The sequence below is a fragment of the Hemicordylus capensis genome, chromosome 3 (assembly GCF_027244095.1).
Source record: "Hemicordylus capensis ecotype Gifberg chromosome 3, rHemCap1.1.pri, whole genome shotgun sequence".
NCBI classification, from domain to species: domain Eukaryota; kingdom Metazoa; phylum Chordata; class Lepidosauria; order Squamata; family Cordylidae; genus Hemicordylus; species Hemicordylus capensis.
In genome coordinates this window covers 241937085-241952857 of record NC_069659.1, presented here as the reverse complement: position 1 = coordinate 241952857, position 15773 = coordinate 241937085, and the positions used below count along the sequence as shown (strand labels likewise).

The window sequence follows — 15773 nt, the reverse complement described above, 5'->3', positions numbered from 1 at the left end:
TCTGATCACACTAAAGATCAGGGCTGATATCCAGGCTAAGTTAAGCTATATTACTCCTCAGGTGTTAGCTTAAAGTACTACATAATTTCAATAAGACTTCCTTTAAGTAATTTAATCAGAATTTAATAGAGAGAAGGGGGGTTACGAAAGGAGAGTATATAGGAAGGAAGTATTTTGTGTATTTGATATACAACTGACCTGCATTACAGCCCTTCTGTTTTAGCCAATCATTTGTGAATACAGCCTATTTAAAACAAGTCTATTTCACCAAGGATCTCCCAAAACTGTAGCTAATGAGGCTATTCACACGAGCAGCCCAACCCAGGCTAGGGCAGCCTAGCCTGGGTTGGATTGCTCATGTGGAGTGTCGGGATCACTCCCAATCCTGTCAATTCTGTCCCAACTAGCCTGACTTTTAACCCCAGCCCTTAACCAGGGTTAGTGGGTGCGAGCGAGCCCTTAACCCCAGGTTCGGGATCATGTGTGTGCTTGGGATGCATGCAGCCTGAGCACACACAGAGTTGAGCACCTAGAGCGCTCAACTCACGGGGGAATGTGCCAATGCACCGCTCTTGTCACGTGCTGCATGATAGGATTCCTGGAGGCCAGGACTCGTTTTCCCGGCCTCCAGCAATTTGCGCTGCCAGGAGTTGTGTGGATCATGTGGGCATGCAATGGCGCACCAAGGAGAAGCTCCTTGCTCGTCTGGGGGGACGGTAGGTTCAACCCTGCCTTTCCTACCACCCACCCTCCTCGTTCCTGTTATGGACGTGTGAACGATCTTCTTGTATACATTGACGGGCATCCAGAGTAATACTGTGCTGCGACATACGTGTTGCCCAAGTTGAACGATGTTGCACTGGCTAGTTTCACTGGGAGCTTGCATTCCAGACTAATGTTGCATGCAACCTATAGCACACCTTCTGCTGAGAAACCTCTTCCTCGGACTATATACATTGCAGGGAATGATGCCAAGCTATCTGCTATCCTTGTTGCACAAGTGCAATGCTTGTGCAAGCAGACCAAGAGCACAAGAGATTGCAAAACTCTGAGCAGCCGCTCAGGTATGGGACTTTCTTGCACACGTGCATCTTTGTTCATTGCACGAATGTGGCATTAGTCGGGATACCAGTCACCCTGGATTCCAAGAAGTCCTTTTTACTTTCTGCATATATGTGGGCTGAAAAACCAGATTTGACTATGCTTTATCTACTATGGCTTCCTACAAGACTGCAATGCAAATAAATGTAGACTGATACACAGTTGATCCTTGATGTGCATGTAGGCCTGAATATAGCTGAAGTGGAACCATTATTGTAATTGCTCCCATTCGCCACAATGGGAATCCTGGTTGCACAACTGGCATCCCCCACAATAGCTGTGTCTATAGCAACTGCTTCTGTGTCTACAGCAACTGCTTCTGTGTGCACACATGATATTGCATATCATGTCAGCCACTGTAAGGATACTGGGCTGGACTAAAACATGAGATGGTTGCTCTACTGTTTCATCAGGACAGTGGAATTTTTTCCTTATGTATCTTAAGTGGTTGCTGTCAATTATCAAATATCTATTACATATTAAGGGTATACTCACAACCAACATGGTGGTCCGGTGGGTGGTGGTGGTGGTGGGGAAGGCAGGGATGGACCTACCTTCCCCCAGATGATCATTGCCACTGCATGCCCACATGATCCACACAGCACAGAGCAGCACGGATCTTTGGAGGCCAGGACTCATTTACCTGGCCTCCAGGAATCCCACAATGCACCGTGCGATGAGTGCGGTGCATTGGGGATTCCCCCAGGAGTCGAGTGCTCTAGGCCAGGGATTCTCAACGTTGGGTCCCCAGATGTTATAGGACTACAAATCCCATAATCCCAGACCCAGTAGCCTTTGGTTGGGGATTATGGCAGTTGAAGTCTAATAACATCTGGGGACCCAACATTGAGAATCCCTGCTCTACGCACCTGACTCTGTGTATGCTTGGTCTGCATGCAGCTCAAGCAAACACAAGACCCCGTACCTGGGGTAATGGGCACACTTGCACCCTTCAACCCAGGTAAAAGCCCGGATACAAAACTTAGGCTTGTGGGGGAGGCAGTGCTGGGATCGGCTTCGATCCTAGCACTGCACATGAGCAGCCCTACCCAAGTAAGTCTTCCCTAATCTGGGTAGGGCTGCTTTTGTGCACAGCCTCTTTGTATTAATCAGCAAACTCATCGCTTCCTCCATACTCACACCATAGAAAAAAAGAGCTACTCTGATGTGCTCTATATGAACTTTGGATAATATCTGAAGGTGAACTTCTGGATTACTATAGACTCCTGGATTGGTCTGGACAGTAAGCATTTTGCAGTCTTCCAAGTCATAAGTAATGGTGGGTGAAAGAAAAAGAGAGGTCACTGTAATTAACCAATAAATGGTACTGGGTTCAATAAAACATCTCTGTTTCTTACATAATGCGGAAGCTTGAGCAAGCCTAGACACATTGATTTTTGTCTGTGGCAGGAAGGTGAATGGATTTTAAATTTTTTTAAAAGCTGATGTTCTTGAATGATTCATATTAATCAACAGTACTGACTGGTGCATATTTCCAGTAATGTAAAAGAAAAAACAATAAAGCAATCTACCATTACATGAAGGAAGTATACATACAATGGAGAAAGTTTAGTTTTTAATACCTATACATTTGGTTTACACCTTTACCTCTTCTTTCCATTGATATCTTAATCAGATTTTCTACATATTATTTTACTTATAATTATTTTAGAGTTGTATTAATCATACTGTTCTAGCCTATGAATTGATAATTCGACCAGTCAAAATTTAATATTGTGCCACAACATGCCAATAAGTTTTATTTTCCAATTATGTCCTCTTCCTAAGAAATCACTTAGTTACTTCAGTCCTGGATAGACCACAGCACATTAGCAGACCTTTTTACTCTCCCGAGAATTCTTTTCATAAGAATATTCACCAGCTCACAGTTATTCTTTCTGGATTAATTTGTGGGGGTGATATTCAACCATTCTTGTTCATTGTTCTCAATCACAAATACAGATTCAAATAGCAGTTCATGCTATGGAGTCTCAAGGTTATGTAGTTCTTCATAAGTGGTACCTTTTAAAGTGATGATTGTTTTATTCTTAGCAGGGGGAGAGCAACTGGTCCAGTTCACCTCCAGCACAGCATCCCTTCCCAACAGTGGCTGTTGCTGGTTTCTACCTTTCTTCTAGACCAGGCTTGCTCAACTTTGGCCCCCCAGCTATTTTTGGATCAAAACAAAGGGGAGAAGGAAAAAATCCTTCTAGGAGTTCAGATATTCCTGTGATTTTGTTGCCTATAATATGCAAAATTAAGTAGGAAAAGAAAATGTCAGTACAGCGTTCACATACCTGGAAAAGCAGCTGTAGCAGTAGGAGTCTCTGCTCCCTCGGTGGGAATGCCCAAGGTCTGAAGGGTGTATTCCGCTGCATATGTTTTGGCTTCATCTACATATGCACTTAACTTGGGTGGTGTAAAAGGATGCCTAGAAATCAGTTGGAAACATTTGGTGGTTTTTCCCATTTCCAGGTTGTCACTTTTGCAAACATGGTATACTTTCTCCAATTTATTTATTTATGAGGCACAGGTTCTCATGATCCATGGATCATGATTCATGGATCATGGTCAGGGTGGATGACTAGCCCTGACTTTATCCTAGATCAAATATCCTGGTGAACTCTTAAGAACTTAGCCATGATCACACCAATGTCAGTCAACTCCATTTAATCAGGATTAATATGGCCATGTGAATGTAGCCTTATTGATTAATTTATCACACTGTCCAATCCAAAGAATGACTCAGCTTCTTTATGAGTTATGAAGTCACTGACACTGTTTAAAAGAAAATCCATTAGAAACCTCTGGTTAAGAGAGAAAGGGGCGGTCGCAGAGGATTAGCACATTCCTACTTTAAGTGTCAGAAGTGTTCTGATTTGAACCTGATGCAGCCTAAAGGTACTGGGGGGGAAAGTATGAATATTGACAAAGTTGAGATCCCCAGAAAGGCAGTGTATGTATTGAAACTGTCAGGCTATGCAAAGGTGGAGCAGCCTTGTTTGAGTGCATTTAACCAAGATATTGGCATAACTCTCTCCACTCCTTGGCACATGCCCACAAATCTGATGGACTGAAGCAAAAGCCTGCCGGCTGCAGTACACTGGTGGAAAATGGGGGAGCGACAGGTAGAAAATAGCTGCGTTAAGATGCTTGGAAAAATTGGGCTAAGTGTGCGCCAAACTGCCACCTTTCCACTGTCTATGATTCTGAAGAGACAAACATTGTGCTCATCATGTTATGTGTTTTTACTTGATGTTTTAATGCTGTGTTGTGAGCCGCCCAGATAACAATCTCTTAAGGGGCAGCTAACAAATAAAGTTCATCATCATCATCATCATCATCACTACTATTCCTCCTCTTCCTCCTCTTCCTCCTCCCCCTCCTCAACTTCCTTCCATTATCAGAATACTGAGATGCCCCAGCATTCTACTTCTCATTGGGAAAGATATCTCAATGAATACAGCATTTGTCTTTCCATAGTAACGCTGTAAGTGTGGGGTGCATATCATGGCAGGAGCAGAGCTTCCAATCATACTTCTCTACCACAGTGAGTGAATTTACACAAGATGCTTATGACTCAAGAAGGGGTTTGCGGGGAGAGTGGGCTTAGTCTGTTCTCCCCACAGACGATCGGAAGGGAAGCCCTGGGCAGCCGGATCGGCTGCCCACACGACTGCCGGCTCTGTCACAGAGCCGATGGGGGCTGCAGGGATCGGGGCACGCGCGGTCCCTGTAAGTTCCAGGATGCCCCACATGGGGTATCCTGGAGTGACCGCCAGGTTCAAGAGGATTGTTTCAGCCTCCCAGCGGGGGTCTCCTCATGTGTTGCTGGGTGTGGAGCCACACCGCAGCAATACACAATCAAGAAGATGGAGTTAGCGGAGCGCTCACTCCGCTAACTTCGGCTAAGGGGAGGGGGAATTAGGAGGGTTTGCTGCCGGGAGCTGTGTAGCTCCCGTGGCAGCAGACGATCAGCAAAAAGCAGGCTAGGCTCCCTTAGCTGATCGTGAGAATCCCCTTAATAACTGCAGAATCAACTGATGAATTGCATACATGAAGCAGCCGTTACAAATAAAACTCTAATACTTTTCAGGGAATAATGTACAAGTGATGAGATAGTGATGAACGTGCATTCAAATTATTGTTACATGCACTGTACAAAGGAGGCATATTTTGAAAAATTACATGAAAAAATGGAAAGATTTTGCTTTTTAACACACACACACACACACACACACAACTGAATGCTAACTATATTATTAAAAATGTTATGTAAAGTAGTGGGGTGGACCCAGCTTCCATTAACTTCCATTAACACATACCTTGGCACCAGAGGAGGCTCCTCATTTGAGGCAGATAGGGCTCCTCATTTGGGGCTTGTTTGCTAACAAGCAAGCAAGCAAGCAGCCCCCCACTTTCCCTTTTTGAGACTTTAAGCAAAGTCTCTTGCTAGCTCTCTTATCTTTCTCTTAGAGCCCTTTCTCACGGCAATGAGAAAGGGCTATAGGATTTGTGGGGAGGAAGCCCTAAAGAGCTCACTTCCCTGCAGATTATCATTCCGCCTTCCCTGAGCGAGCAGATCACCCACCCCGATGAGTGCCTCTTCCCTCTCTCTGCCCATTGTTCCAATAATGCACCATGCAAGGGCACAGTGCATCATGGGGATCTCCCTCCCCTCCACTTGCAGTTGTGGCTGACAGAGTGCTCGCTTCGGCAGCACATATACTAAAATTGACTGGCTGACAGACGATCGTAAAAATGAGGTTAAGGGAGTGCTTGCTCCCTTAACCTCATTTTAAAGGGAGGCTGCATAAGTGGGTTTGCTGCTGTGGTGCTGCTGGGATCAGCCCAATCTCGGCAGTGCATATGTGCGTGCAAAACCAGGCTGGCTCTCTTAGCCCAGTTTTGTGCGCATGTGTGAATATCTTGTCTTAGTCTCTCACCTCTCTTGAGGGTGAAGGAGAAGAAGGGGGTTATAGCTTCCAAATAAAACAAGGCCTTTTAATTGAAATTACTAACTGGACAATTTCATACTGTGATTAGAAGTGATACTAAGTAAACTGATTTTATAATGTTTTCTACACACACACACACACACACACCTCCAACCTTAGGATTAAACCCACCAAAAGCAACAGTTACGTACATAGTAGGATTTTGACTAGCAAGGGCAGGAATGGTGATTTTATATAAGAACAGCTGTCTTTGGTCTTGACCAATGGCAGTATGAAGTTGGTACACCGGCTGTCCCCAGTTATTCTTCTGGCATACTTCTTCTAATATCTAAAATAAAAAATGTATCCACAAGTGTTAGAATATGAACATAGACTATGGTATCAGTCTTGAAAGTCTGATTGCATTCTCCAATTTTTCTTTTGTAGATGATTACCAAAGCTGCCAAGCACTTTAGTTTACCAATGCCCTTTTCAATAGAGGAACAGCCCTTTAAATGAAATTAAATAATCTGGTGCCTCACACTCCAGGTGTCCCCTGCATTGAGAAGCAGAAACTGGTGGGAGGGGTACAGTGCCTTTTTTAAAAAAACAGCAGAACACCCTTTCCATAAACATTTGTTTAGCTCTCACTCTTTTATCATTTAGGCAACAAGTGAAAATTGTTTTGTTTCCTGAATGTTTGGTTTAGTGACATCATGATCTTCTTTCATCTAATTGCTGCTGCTAGTTTATCTTAATTGGGGGTGGTGTTTTTTTTTTAGACTGCTGTATTGGTTTTTTTTAAAAAAATTATTATATGCTTAATTGCAACTACCTGAAAAGACTATGTTGTGGGAAGCTGACTTTGGTCAGGAAAGGGGGATATAAATATATTATACAAACAAACAAAGGCAAGATATAAATTATGGGTCAGAAAACTCCCTTGGAGTGACTTCAGCCAAGAAAAGAAGGGGGAATAAATTCAGTAGATTTTAAAAAAATAAATAAGGCAAGATATAAATTATGCACTGGATCCAAAGGGAGCCTTGTGCAGGGGTCCCCAGCCTTGGGTCTCCAGATGTTGTTGAACTACCCTTTCATAGTGATTAGTCACTGACCATCCCCTCCTCTCCCCTAAAGAGTTAACCGGAAGTGAACCTTTCCCTTACTGACAGGCTGATGAACTCCAGGGATCGGCCAATCAACACACCAGGTGGGTGGGACGTAGAGAGCCACAAGGAGAAAGAGAAGGCTTTCTTCGTTAGAAGAAGCTAGGCTGGAGGTGAGGGAAGCACAGGCGGAAAGGCTTAGTGAGGAGCAATGGTGTTTTGCTCCCTAATGGTCAAGAGCTAGCCTGGAGATTTCTCTCATGGAAGGACCTCTGCAGCTCCTTTAAAGACAGGAGGGCAGGAAACTTGAGTCCTCATCCAGGAATGGGTGAGTTCAAGACAAAGGATGCCAGGACTTTGGCTTCTGAAAGTTGAGCCTAGGGAACAATTTGTTAGATTTTGCGTTAGAAACTTATATCGCTTTTGTGTGCTTTGTCAATCCCTGACACTGTTCTAGGATAGGGGTGTGCACGAAACTGGCTGGCCCAATTTGGCTTGAGTCCAGACTGGACTCGAACCAGACTGGCCAAGTTCTGTCCGGCCCCCATTGAACCCCTGCCAGTCCGGTCTGGGGGGGGGGGGTGTTTCCACAATTTTTTTAAAGAAATGTAAAATACCTGTAGCCCCTTTGGGGGGCTTCCTGTAGGCCATAGGGGGTCCATAAAGGTTCCCTCTCCCCCCACCGGGCTCTCAAATTACTGTCAGGGCTGGGTAAATGCAGTATTTTTGCCCTTTGGGGCCTCCATAAAGGTGTGCGGTGGCCATTTGGGCTGCTGCTGTGCGCATGTGTATATGGCCTCTGCAAGGCCTGGCATGGCCTACCGCCTTGCAGAGGTCATTTGCACATGTGGGGTGACTATTTTGGAAAAACTAAAATGGCCACCGCACATGCGCAAATGACCTCTGCAAGGCCGTAGGCCATGCCAGGCCTCTCAGAGGCTATGTATGCTTGTGAAGTGCACCTTTATGGAGGCCCCAAAGGGCTGAAAATACTGCATTTACCTGGCCGCGGTGGTCATTTGAAAGGCCGGCGGGGGGAGGGGAACCTTCATGGACACCCCCCTCCGTGGCCTACAGGAAGCCCCCCAAAGGGGCTACAGGCATTTTAAATATTTTTTTAAAAAAAAAATTAAAAAAAATCACGGACCTGTCCGGAGCTTTGGTTCCAGTCTGGATGGAACCGGGAAGGGGGTGTTCGGTTTGATCCCAAACCCCCGAACCTCCGGATCAAACCTCCAGACTGCCGGACCTGTCTGCACATCCCTATTCTAGGATGGTCTATCCGTAAGCTTTTAAAGGTGATTTTGTATTTTCTTATATACATGATCTTTGCAACTGGGTAACCACAATTTTTTTTAAAGTATGCTGCCCCAATATCATCTGGGGGTGTTTTTTGAAGTGTTCTTGTAACCACTGAGTATTTGTACCTGTTACTAAAAGCTGAGGGAGCCTCAGACCAAAGTAGTCTGTAGCATTTGAATAAATTTCTTTTTGTTCTTTGCAATTTTAAAAAGTTTCTCTGAGTGGATTTTTGACTCAGGAAAGGGTGGGGTGAAGGAGGTTTCTCTGGTGCAACACGCCTCATATGTTCAGCAACTACCAGTTATTTCACCATGTGTAAGCTTGCATGTGGAAGGTTTTTGTATACCTTTCCAGTAGGAAAAGAAAGAGAGTTTCCCTGGGATTCCATCCAAGCCCAGGTTTTTTTTAAAACTCTGTCAGTAATGGGGGTGCTGGTGCTGGCAGCCTATATCCTACCAAGATTACAGGAATGTTTTGGGAGAAGCATTTGCTCAGAAAGCATGGAGGGGATGATTCAGCATTTTTCTTCCCTTCATGTGGGCTTGCTCTGAGACAAAGAGGCACTTCACATGACATGTGTGAAGTACCTGAGGCGGTTCTGTGGGGAGAGTGGGCTTAGCCCACTCTACCCACAGACAAGCAGCCCTCGTAGCTGGGCGGCTGGATCAGCTGCCCACATGGCTACTGGCTCAATCATGGAGCTGGCGGGAGCTGCGGGGATCAGGGCTCCCAGAAGTTCCAGGATGCTCTGTGCAAATGTGCGAGGCATCCTGGAGAGACCCCTGAGCCTGGGAGGCTACTTGCAGCCTCCTGGTCAGGGGTCTACTCATGTGTTGCTGTGCGCCACAGTGACACATGAGCAGAAAAATTAGGTTAATGAAGCGCTCACTCCATTAACCTCATTTAAGGAGAGGGGGAATTAGGTGGGCTAGCCAACCTGGGAGCATCAGGCTCGCGTGCGAGCCTAGTTGTTCCCACAATCCCTGGAAAGCAGGCTAAGCTCCCTTAGCCTGCTTTCCATGGATCGTGGGAATAGCTTCAGTGGCTGGTAATGTGCTAAACCCTTCCATCACCCCCAGCCATAATGGCCAAAGGCAAGTCAATAATGGGAGTTGTAGTCCAACAACATCTAGTTGGGAACTCCTGCCCTACTGTAAGGGGAAGGCACTTCTGATCATGCAAGGAGGGCTGTTATGTTTGCCAACTCCCCTTCCATCTGTAGACTCCTGTGTCACATCACACACCACTCCTGAGAGCCCCTCAGAATAGATTTTTGGGATAATGCAAGGAGTTGCAGTAGAAAGGAAGGGTAGGAAATCCCCATTTTGCAAGTGGAAATCCCCATTCTACTCATGGTTTGTTGGATCCAAACCATTTTCAGTAAAATAAACATTCTGGGCCAATTCAGACAACATACGAATCCGTGGGTCCAGTGGAATGGAGTTTCTGTGTCCCTCCTCCCCCTACTCTGAGTTCATACCTACTGCAGTCAGCAAGACTGCAGAAAGGTGGGGGAACTGGCTGTGTGGGCTTCCTTGTGTCCTGAAAGACAGCCTGTGCAGCCAATAGAAGTCGGAGTGAGGGAGGAACTTTCCCCTTCAACTCCAGCTTGAATCAAGGCAGGCTCCAATCCAAACAGAGGCTCTGTCGAAAAAAACTGAAGGTAACAATTTCAATTCAGGGAGGGAAACTGCAGGTCCATTTTTGTTTTTGGAACTCCAATTACTGGTTCAAATGTTTAGGTTTGGGAATCTGAGGTGAAGGGACTTTTGGTTTCCCATTTAGTCTGAACCGACCTTACGTGATTTTAGAGACTATAATATCAACAAAGGCTAAATGAAATGTCTTACATTTCTGTGTAAATGATATTGGTTTGTTCCCAGGATATTGGTTGCAAGCGAGCTCAAAGCAGGGAGGTCACAATGAAAGGGAGTAAAGATGGTTTGACTGTGTCCCTTAAGATCTAGCAGTTCTAGTCTGAGGTGGGGAGTGTGTGGCTGGGACACTCTTTCTTCCTTGGTTAGCCCAGCATTTTGGCCAATCTCATTGTGCAGCCACCCTCCCCAAGGTCCTTGCTTCCTTTTCATTTTCTAGTCAACTAATACTGGTTTCCCACTTGGTAGCCAGTGGCAGCCTACACCTAGTTTGAAAAATCCTGTTGCAATGGAAAAGACAGAGATACAAAATAAGAAACATCCTGCTGGATCAGGCCAAGGCCCATCCAGTCCAGCATCCTTTCTCATGTGACCAACCAGGTGCATCTAAGAAGCCCACAAACCAAGGAAAGAGGGCAAGTGCCCCCTCCCATTGGTGTTCCTCAGTACCTGGTGTTCAGGGGCATGATCCCTCTGAACCTGATGGAAATATACAGCTATCCAGGCTAGTATCCATTGATAGCCACAGCCTCCATGAATTTGTGCAATCCCTTTTAAAAACTATCTAGATCAGGGATTTTCAGCGTTGGGTCCCCAGATGTTATTGGACTTCAACTCCCATAAGCCCCAGCCAAAGGCCACTGGGCCTGGGGATTATGGGAGTTGAAGTCCAATAGCATCTGGCGACCCAACGTTGAGAATCCCTGATCTAGATTGTAGCCATCAACATATCTGGCGGCAGCAAATTCCATAGCTTAACTACATGTTGTGTAAAGAAGTAAGATATGAACCCTTTAGAAATTTAGAGCTCACTGAAAGGCACATGGAGTGGTCAAATATTGGGGCATTTCTTCTTTTTACCCACCTGTGGAGCAAGTTTGATTCCTTGTGGTTTTAAACTGACATGATTCATTGGCGTAAGCTCCATTCCGGGCAAAAGATCATAAAGTTTGTCTTCCCCTCTCTTTTCTCCTTTGAGCTGGTATCCACGGCCCACGCCAGGGTTGGCCAAGTAGCCACGGCCTCCTAGTCCTCTAACTCCGGCAGCCCCTACAGGTACATTCATGTAAATTTCTAGGAATGTAAGAAGGCATTAAACTGCATCAAATCACCGGAAAATCTCCCTGATTCTTACTTTATTGGAAGGCTTGGCCCCACATTGATACTTAACAAGGAGATGGGGGAAACTCAGAGTATAAAATGCATGGACATGCCTGCCATTAGGTAGGATGGTGTGACCCACTTCAGGCAACAGATATTGGCAATAATGGATAGCAAATGTGTCAATTATTGTGTTTGTTGCATTCTCTCCCCATCCCACCCAATTTAGGGCATCATCTGGATTTTATGCTTCAGGCACCAACATTTCTTGTGCTGTCTCTGCTACTGGATTGTTTATAGAACATAATTCACCATGAAGAAGCAATTCCCACAGCACAAAATCCCTTTATTGCCTTTGAAGTGTAGGATAAGAATGCTTGTGGATATTTGCAAACTCCTACAGGACTCTACCATCCTATCTTTGATTGACCTTGTGGGCATTTTGCTATTTTTTAGTATCTGCAATTTTAGCCTACAAGCTCCAGGCATCCCAAGTTCATTTCAAAAACTCAGTCTAAGAAACACGGTGAACCTGGAAATTGCAGGCCAGTGCAGTGTACCATCAAAATTTCCTACAGTCTTACTTTTGTACTGAATCCCAGCCATCCAATTATGAATATAAACCAAGTCGTAGCATCTTGTGAAATGAATGATTTTGTGGAGTGCCTGAAGATATACTTCAGTTGGAGAACAGTTACACTTCAGTTGGAGAACATGTATGAATTCTAGCCTACTTTCCCCATCTCCTCTCTTCAGTTTCATATGAGGCTTCCTTTTCCATTGAGTTCATGCAGAGATTACTTTGATTTTTTCCTATTCCATTTCTAACTTGATTTCCATTTAATGGATGAAAAGCAACAGCTGCAAATTAGGCTGATCAACATTCGCAAGCAGACCTTTAAGATGCTGCTTTTGGTTTACACATTTGACCCCATTTTTACCAGAAACCAGGTTTCCCACCACCTCCATCTCTATCACACATTATTGATTCAGCCCCATTACGTTTAAGGAATTATGGGATGATTCACACAAGAATATATATCACTTGATTTCACCTTCCCAAATTACTCAGTACTTGGTGACACATAACTGAATGTGAGAAATGAGTTCACAAGAATCATTGGGATTGAGTTAATAATATGCAGCAATATGAAACTTCTATCTATGATGTTTGATCTGTGATGGTGCATTTACACATAATGGAGTTAGTTATCTGATACTGCAGTTGTAGAACCAAATTTGTATGTTAAGCATGCCTGAACTTCCCAAATATTTCCCATCAGGAACATATCAATGGAATTCTGGCTTAGATCATAACTCCATTTGGTTACTTTTCTTGATCTGGATACTTCCAGCTGAATACATTTTCCATTAGCTTGGCTCCCATAATCCACTACTGAATCCAAATAGTCCAAGAGCCTGGGTCAAAAATCTTGCATGATAAGATACAAAAGATTTGACCATCTAGAGTTGCTTAACTAATTCTTGCATTTCCAAAAGTGCCAGTCTTATGAGTGGCTGCTGGGGCATTTAGGGTGTGTGATTTTGTGTGTGTGTGTGTGTGTGTGTGTGTGTGTGAGAGAGAGAGAGAGAGAGAGAGAGAGAGAATGAGCTGTGGCAGGGTGAGCCATTTCATATCATATCACATTTAAAGAAGAAGTATCTGTTGACACAGTTATGTAGTTACCATGCTGACACAATGCACAAATACAAAGCTATAATTCAGTAGCGTAGGGATGATACCAACAGCCCCTGTTCAGCTGGTCACCTCCACTCCAGCCATGCCCCCTGCATCTGATGTCAGATGCAGGGGGCGTGGCCATGTTAGCAAACAGGGCTGTGTGCCCTGTTTGTAAGTAAAATGCGGCCAGCGCCGTGTTTGCAGCGTGGCCGGGATAACTTCTCCCTTCTTGCAAAGGCAGGGAAAGGCATTCCTAGCCAGGCTGGGAGCCCAGTATTCGCTGAAATTTCTCAAAAATGGAGCTGCATGGCTCCATTTTTGAGAAGTTTCAACCAGCGCTGGGCTCCCAGCCTGGCTGAGAACACCACTCCCTGCCTTTGCAGGCAGAGAGAAGCCATCTTGTCTTCTCATGGTCACGCCCCCTGCATTTGACACCAGATGCAGGGATGTGGCTGGGGCACGCAGTGTGGCCCCTCAGGTGCAGCAGCCTGGGCCCTTGGACCCCCCACTCCCGTGCAATAGTGGCCCAGTCACTGCCCCCATCAGCACACCATGTGGGCTGGTTGCACAAACGTCATTATCCAAGAGCTCTTCACAGTTGTAGCACCAAAAGCAGGTAGGAAGTACCCCAGCGTTGCCCAGCACTGTCACACACCCACCAGACCTAGCCTCCCACAGTTACAGTGGTGTTTGTGTGAAAAGAGAAGTGCTGTGACTATGATAGCTGCTGCTTCTGTGAGGCAGCAGTGAGGCCTAGGGTGTGAGTGACAGTGCTGAGGCGGAATTTCCTACCCACTTTTGGTGCTGTAGCTATGAACAATCCTTGGATGGGTCGCATCTGAAGAGGGCTTACACACTGATATCCATCCAGTATGCAACCAAGCGGTGGATAAAATGAGGGATGGAAACAGTGTATGCCTCCTGTAGTTCTTTGGAAGAAGGAAAAGTAATAATAGAAATAAAATAAATTTTAAAAAATACAATTTTGTGCAGACAGCTGAATAGGGGGATATATTGTGGCAATCATGTGATTAATAAGTATGGCCTTTCCACCCCTTCAACAGTATATCCAGTTACTAAGATAATGTTTTTAGAAAACTTGCTGAATATTGGCTGTATGGCTAGTAATATTCTATATATACAGCAGGCAAGCATTGCTAAATAGAATTACCTCTAATGGATGGAGGCCTGATAATGCCCCTGTTGGTGAGATGTCCTTTAGAAGCAGGAAAGTGAAGGTTGGGAATAGTAGCGTAGGCTTGAGGTGCATAGAATACTGGGGCTCCCAGGTAGGCTGTAGCCGGGTCATATATGTGTCCAAAGGTATAGGTGTATTCTGGCAGCACAGTTCCTCGTCCTCCAGTGCCTCTGGTATATCTAATGTAACTGTCTTTATCTACGGGCTTGGCTAATGTGACTTCAATGGGAGAGCCTTCCAACATCTTAAAACAAAAAGGGATACATGAGGGGAGAAAATTGATACATACAGATGTGTAAATACATTTCTATTACTGTTACCAAACATTCAGCATCTGAGATTTCAGTTCAGAGCAGGCTACTGGAGCAATGCCTACACTCATATAGGATTCTTCATAATCTGAGGTCATCCAGCATGGCCCTCATTCCCCTACCATCTGATGTTAGGTCAGTGACTTTAGGCAAGGGCCTACCAGAGACTGGGTCTTCTCTGTGGTATAATTCTCTTCATAGAACTCCCTGATAAGGAAGACCCATCACACTATATTCTTAGCAACTTTTCAGAGGCTGGCAAATATTTTCATATTAAGACAGACCTTTGCAGCTTGGTATTTCTATAGTTCTTTATGATTTGGCTTTCCCCCCCACTGCACTTGATGGTTGTCCTGCTTTTAAAAATGTTTTACAAATCATATTTTGTCTTGTTATTGTCCTGCTAACTTGGCTAAGAGGCACCTTTTACTGTGGTGATTCTCTTTATTTAGCAGGGGGAGAGTAACTGGCCCTATTCACCCCCAGCACAGTACTTCCAGTGACTGTTGCTGGTGTTTGTCTTATGTTTCTTTTAGATTGTGAGCCCCTTGGGGACAGGGTTCCATCTTATTTATTTATTTATTTATTTATTTATTTATTTATTTATTTATTTATTATTTCTCTGTGTAAACTGCCCTGAGCCATTTTTGGAAGGGCGGTATAGAAATCGAATAACTAACTAACTAACTAACTATTTATTTTATTTTTATTTATTTCAAATATTTTAATGCCACTTTTCAACAAAAAAAAGTTCTTAAAGCAGTTTCCATAGAAAAATAAGCAAAACGGTTCTGTTGGGGGTAATTACTTATATAGCACAGTATTTCAGAAGCTACTGTAACTCACTCCCATTACAGCCGAAGTTAACAGGGTCTCAGGGGCAATAGCTTGTAAATGATAAGCATGGAGAGTCATGTAAGGTTAAACTAATCTACTTTATTCAGAAGTACATGATGATAGAAAAAGACCTATACCTAACTGCTGGCTACATGTTGGTCAGAGAGAGACCTCTAGAAGCATGGTGCTCAGAGAGAGCTAGAAGCATTCTGGGAAGAAGAAGGCGGAGGGGGGGAGGAGGTCACTCCCAAGAAGTTACTTACACTTTATCCATTGAGGGGGTCATAGAGGCAGAGATAAACAGAAAAGAGAAGGAGATGCT

At 44.6% G+C, this 15773-nt stretch overlaps 1 protein-coding gene and 1 long non-coding RNA gene across 3 annotated transcripts in view; one reads left to right on the top strand and one right to left on the bottom strand.

Annotated features, from left to right (window-relative positions):
* Positions 1–15773, top strand: part of LOC128349245 (uncharacterized) — a 127258-nt gene that overhangs the window by 20762 nt on the left and 90723 nt on the right. The window lies entirely within an intron of this gene.
* The window catches only part of A1CF (APOBEC1 complementation factor), a 59077-nt gene that overhangs the window by 6195 nt on the left and 37109 nt on the right, over positions 1–15773 (bottom strand). Inside the window, exons 8-11 of one of the 2 annotated variants that reach the window (XM_053305276.1) lie at positions 14277–14547; positions 11189–11397; positions 6251–6387; positions 3399–3532 (exon numbers count right to left, since the gene is read on the bottom strand). In XM_053305276.1, coding sequence (XP_053161251.1) covers positions 3399–3532; positions 6251–6387; positions 11189–11397; positions 14277–14547 — 751 coding nt within the window. The remainder of the gene's footprint in view (positions 1–3398; positions 3533–6250; positions 6388–11188; positions 11398–14276; positions 14548–15773) is intronic. The other variant, XM_053305277.1, reaches the window with a different exon arrangement.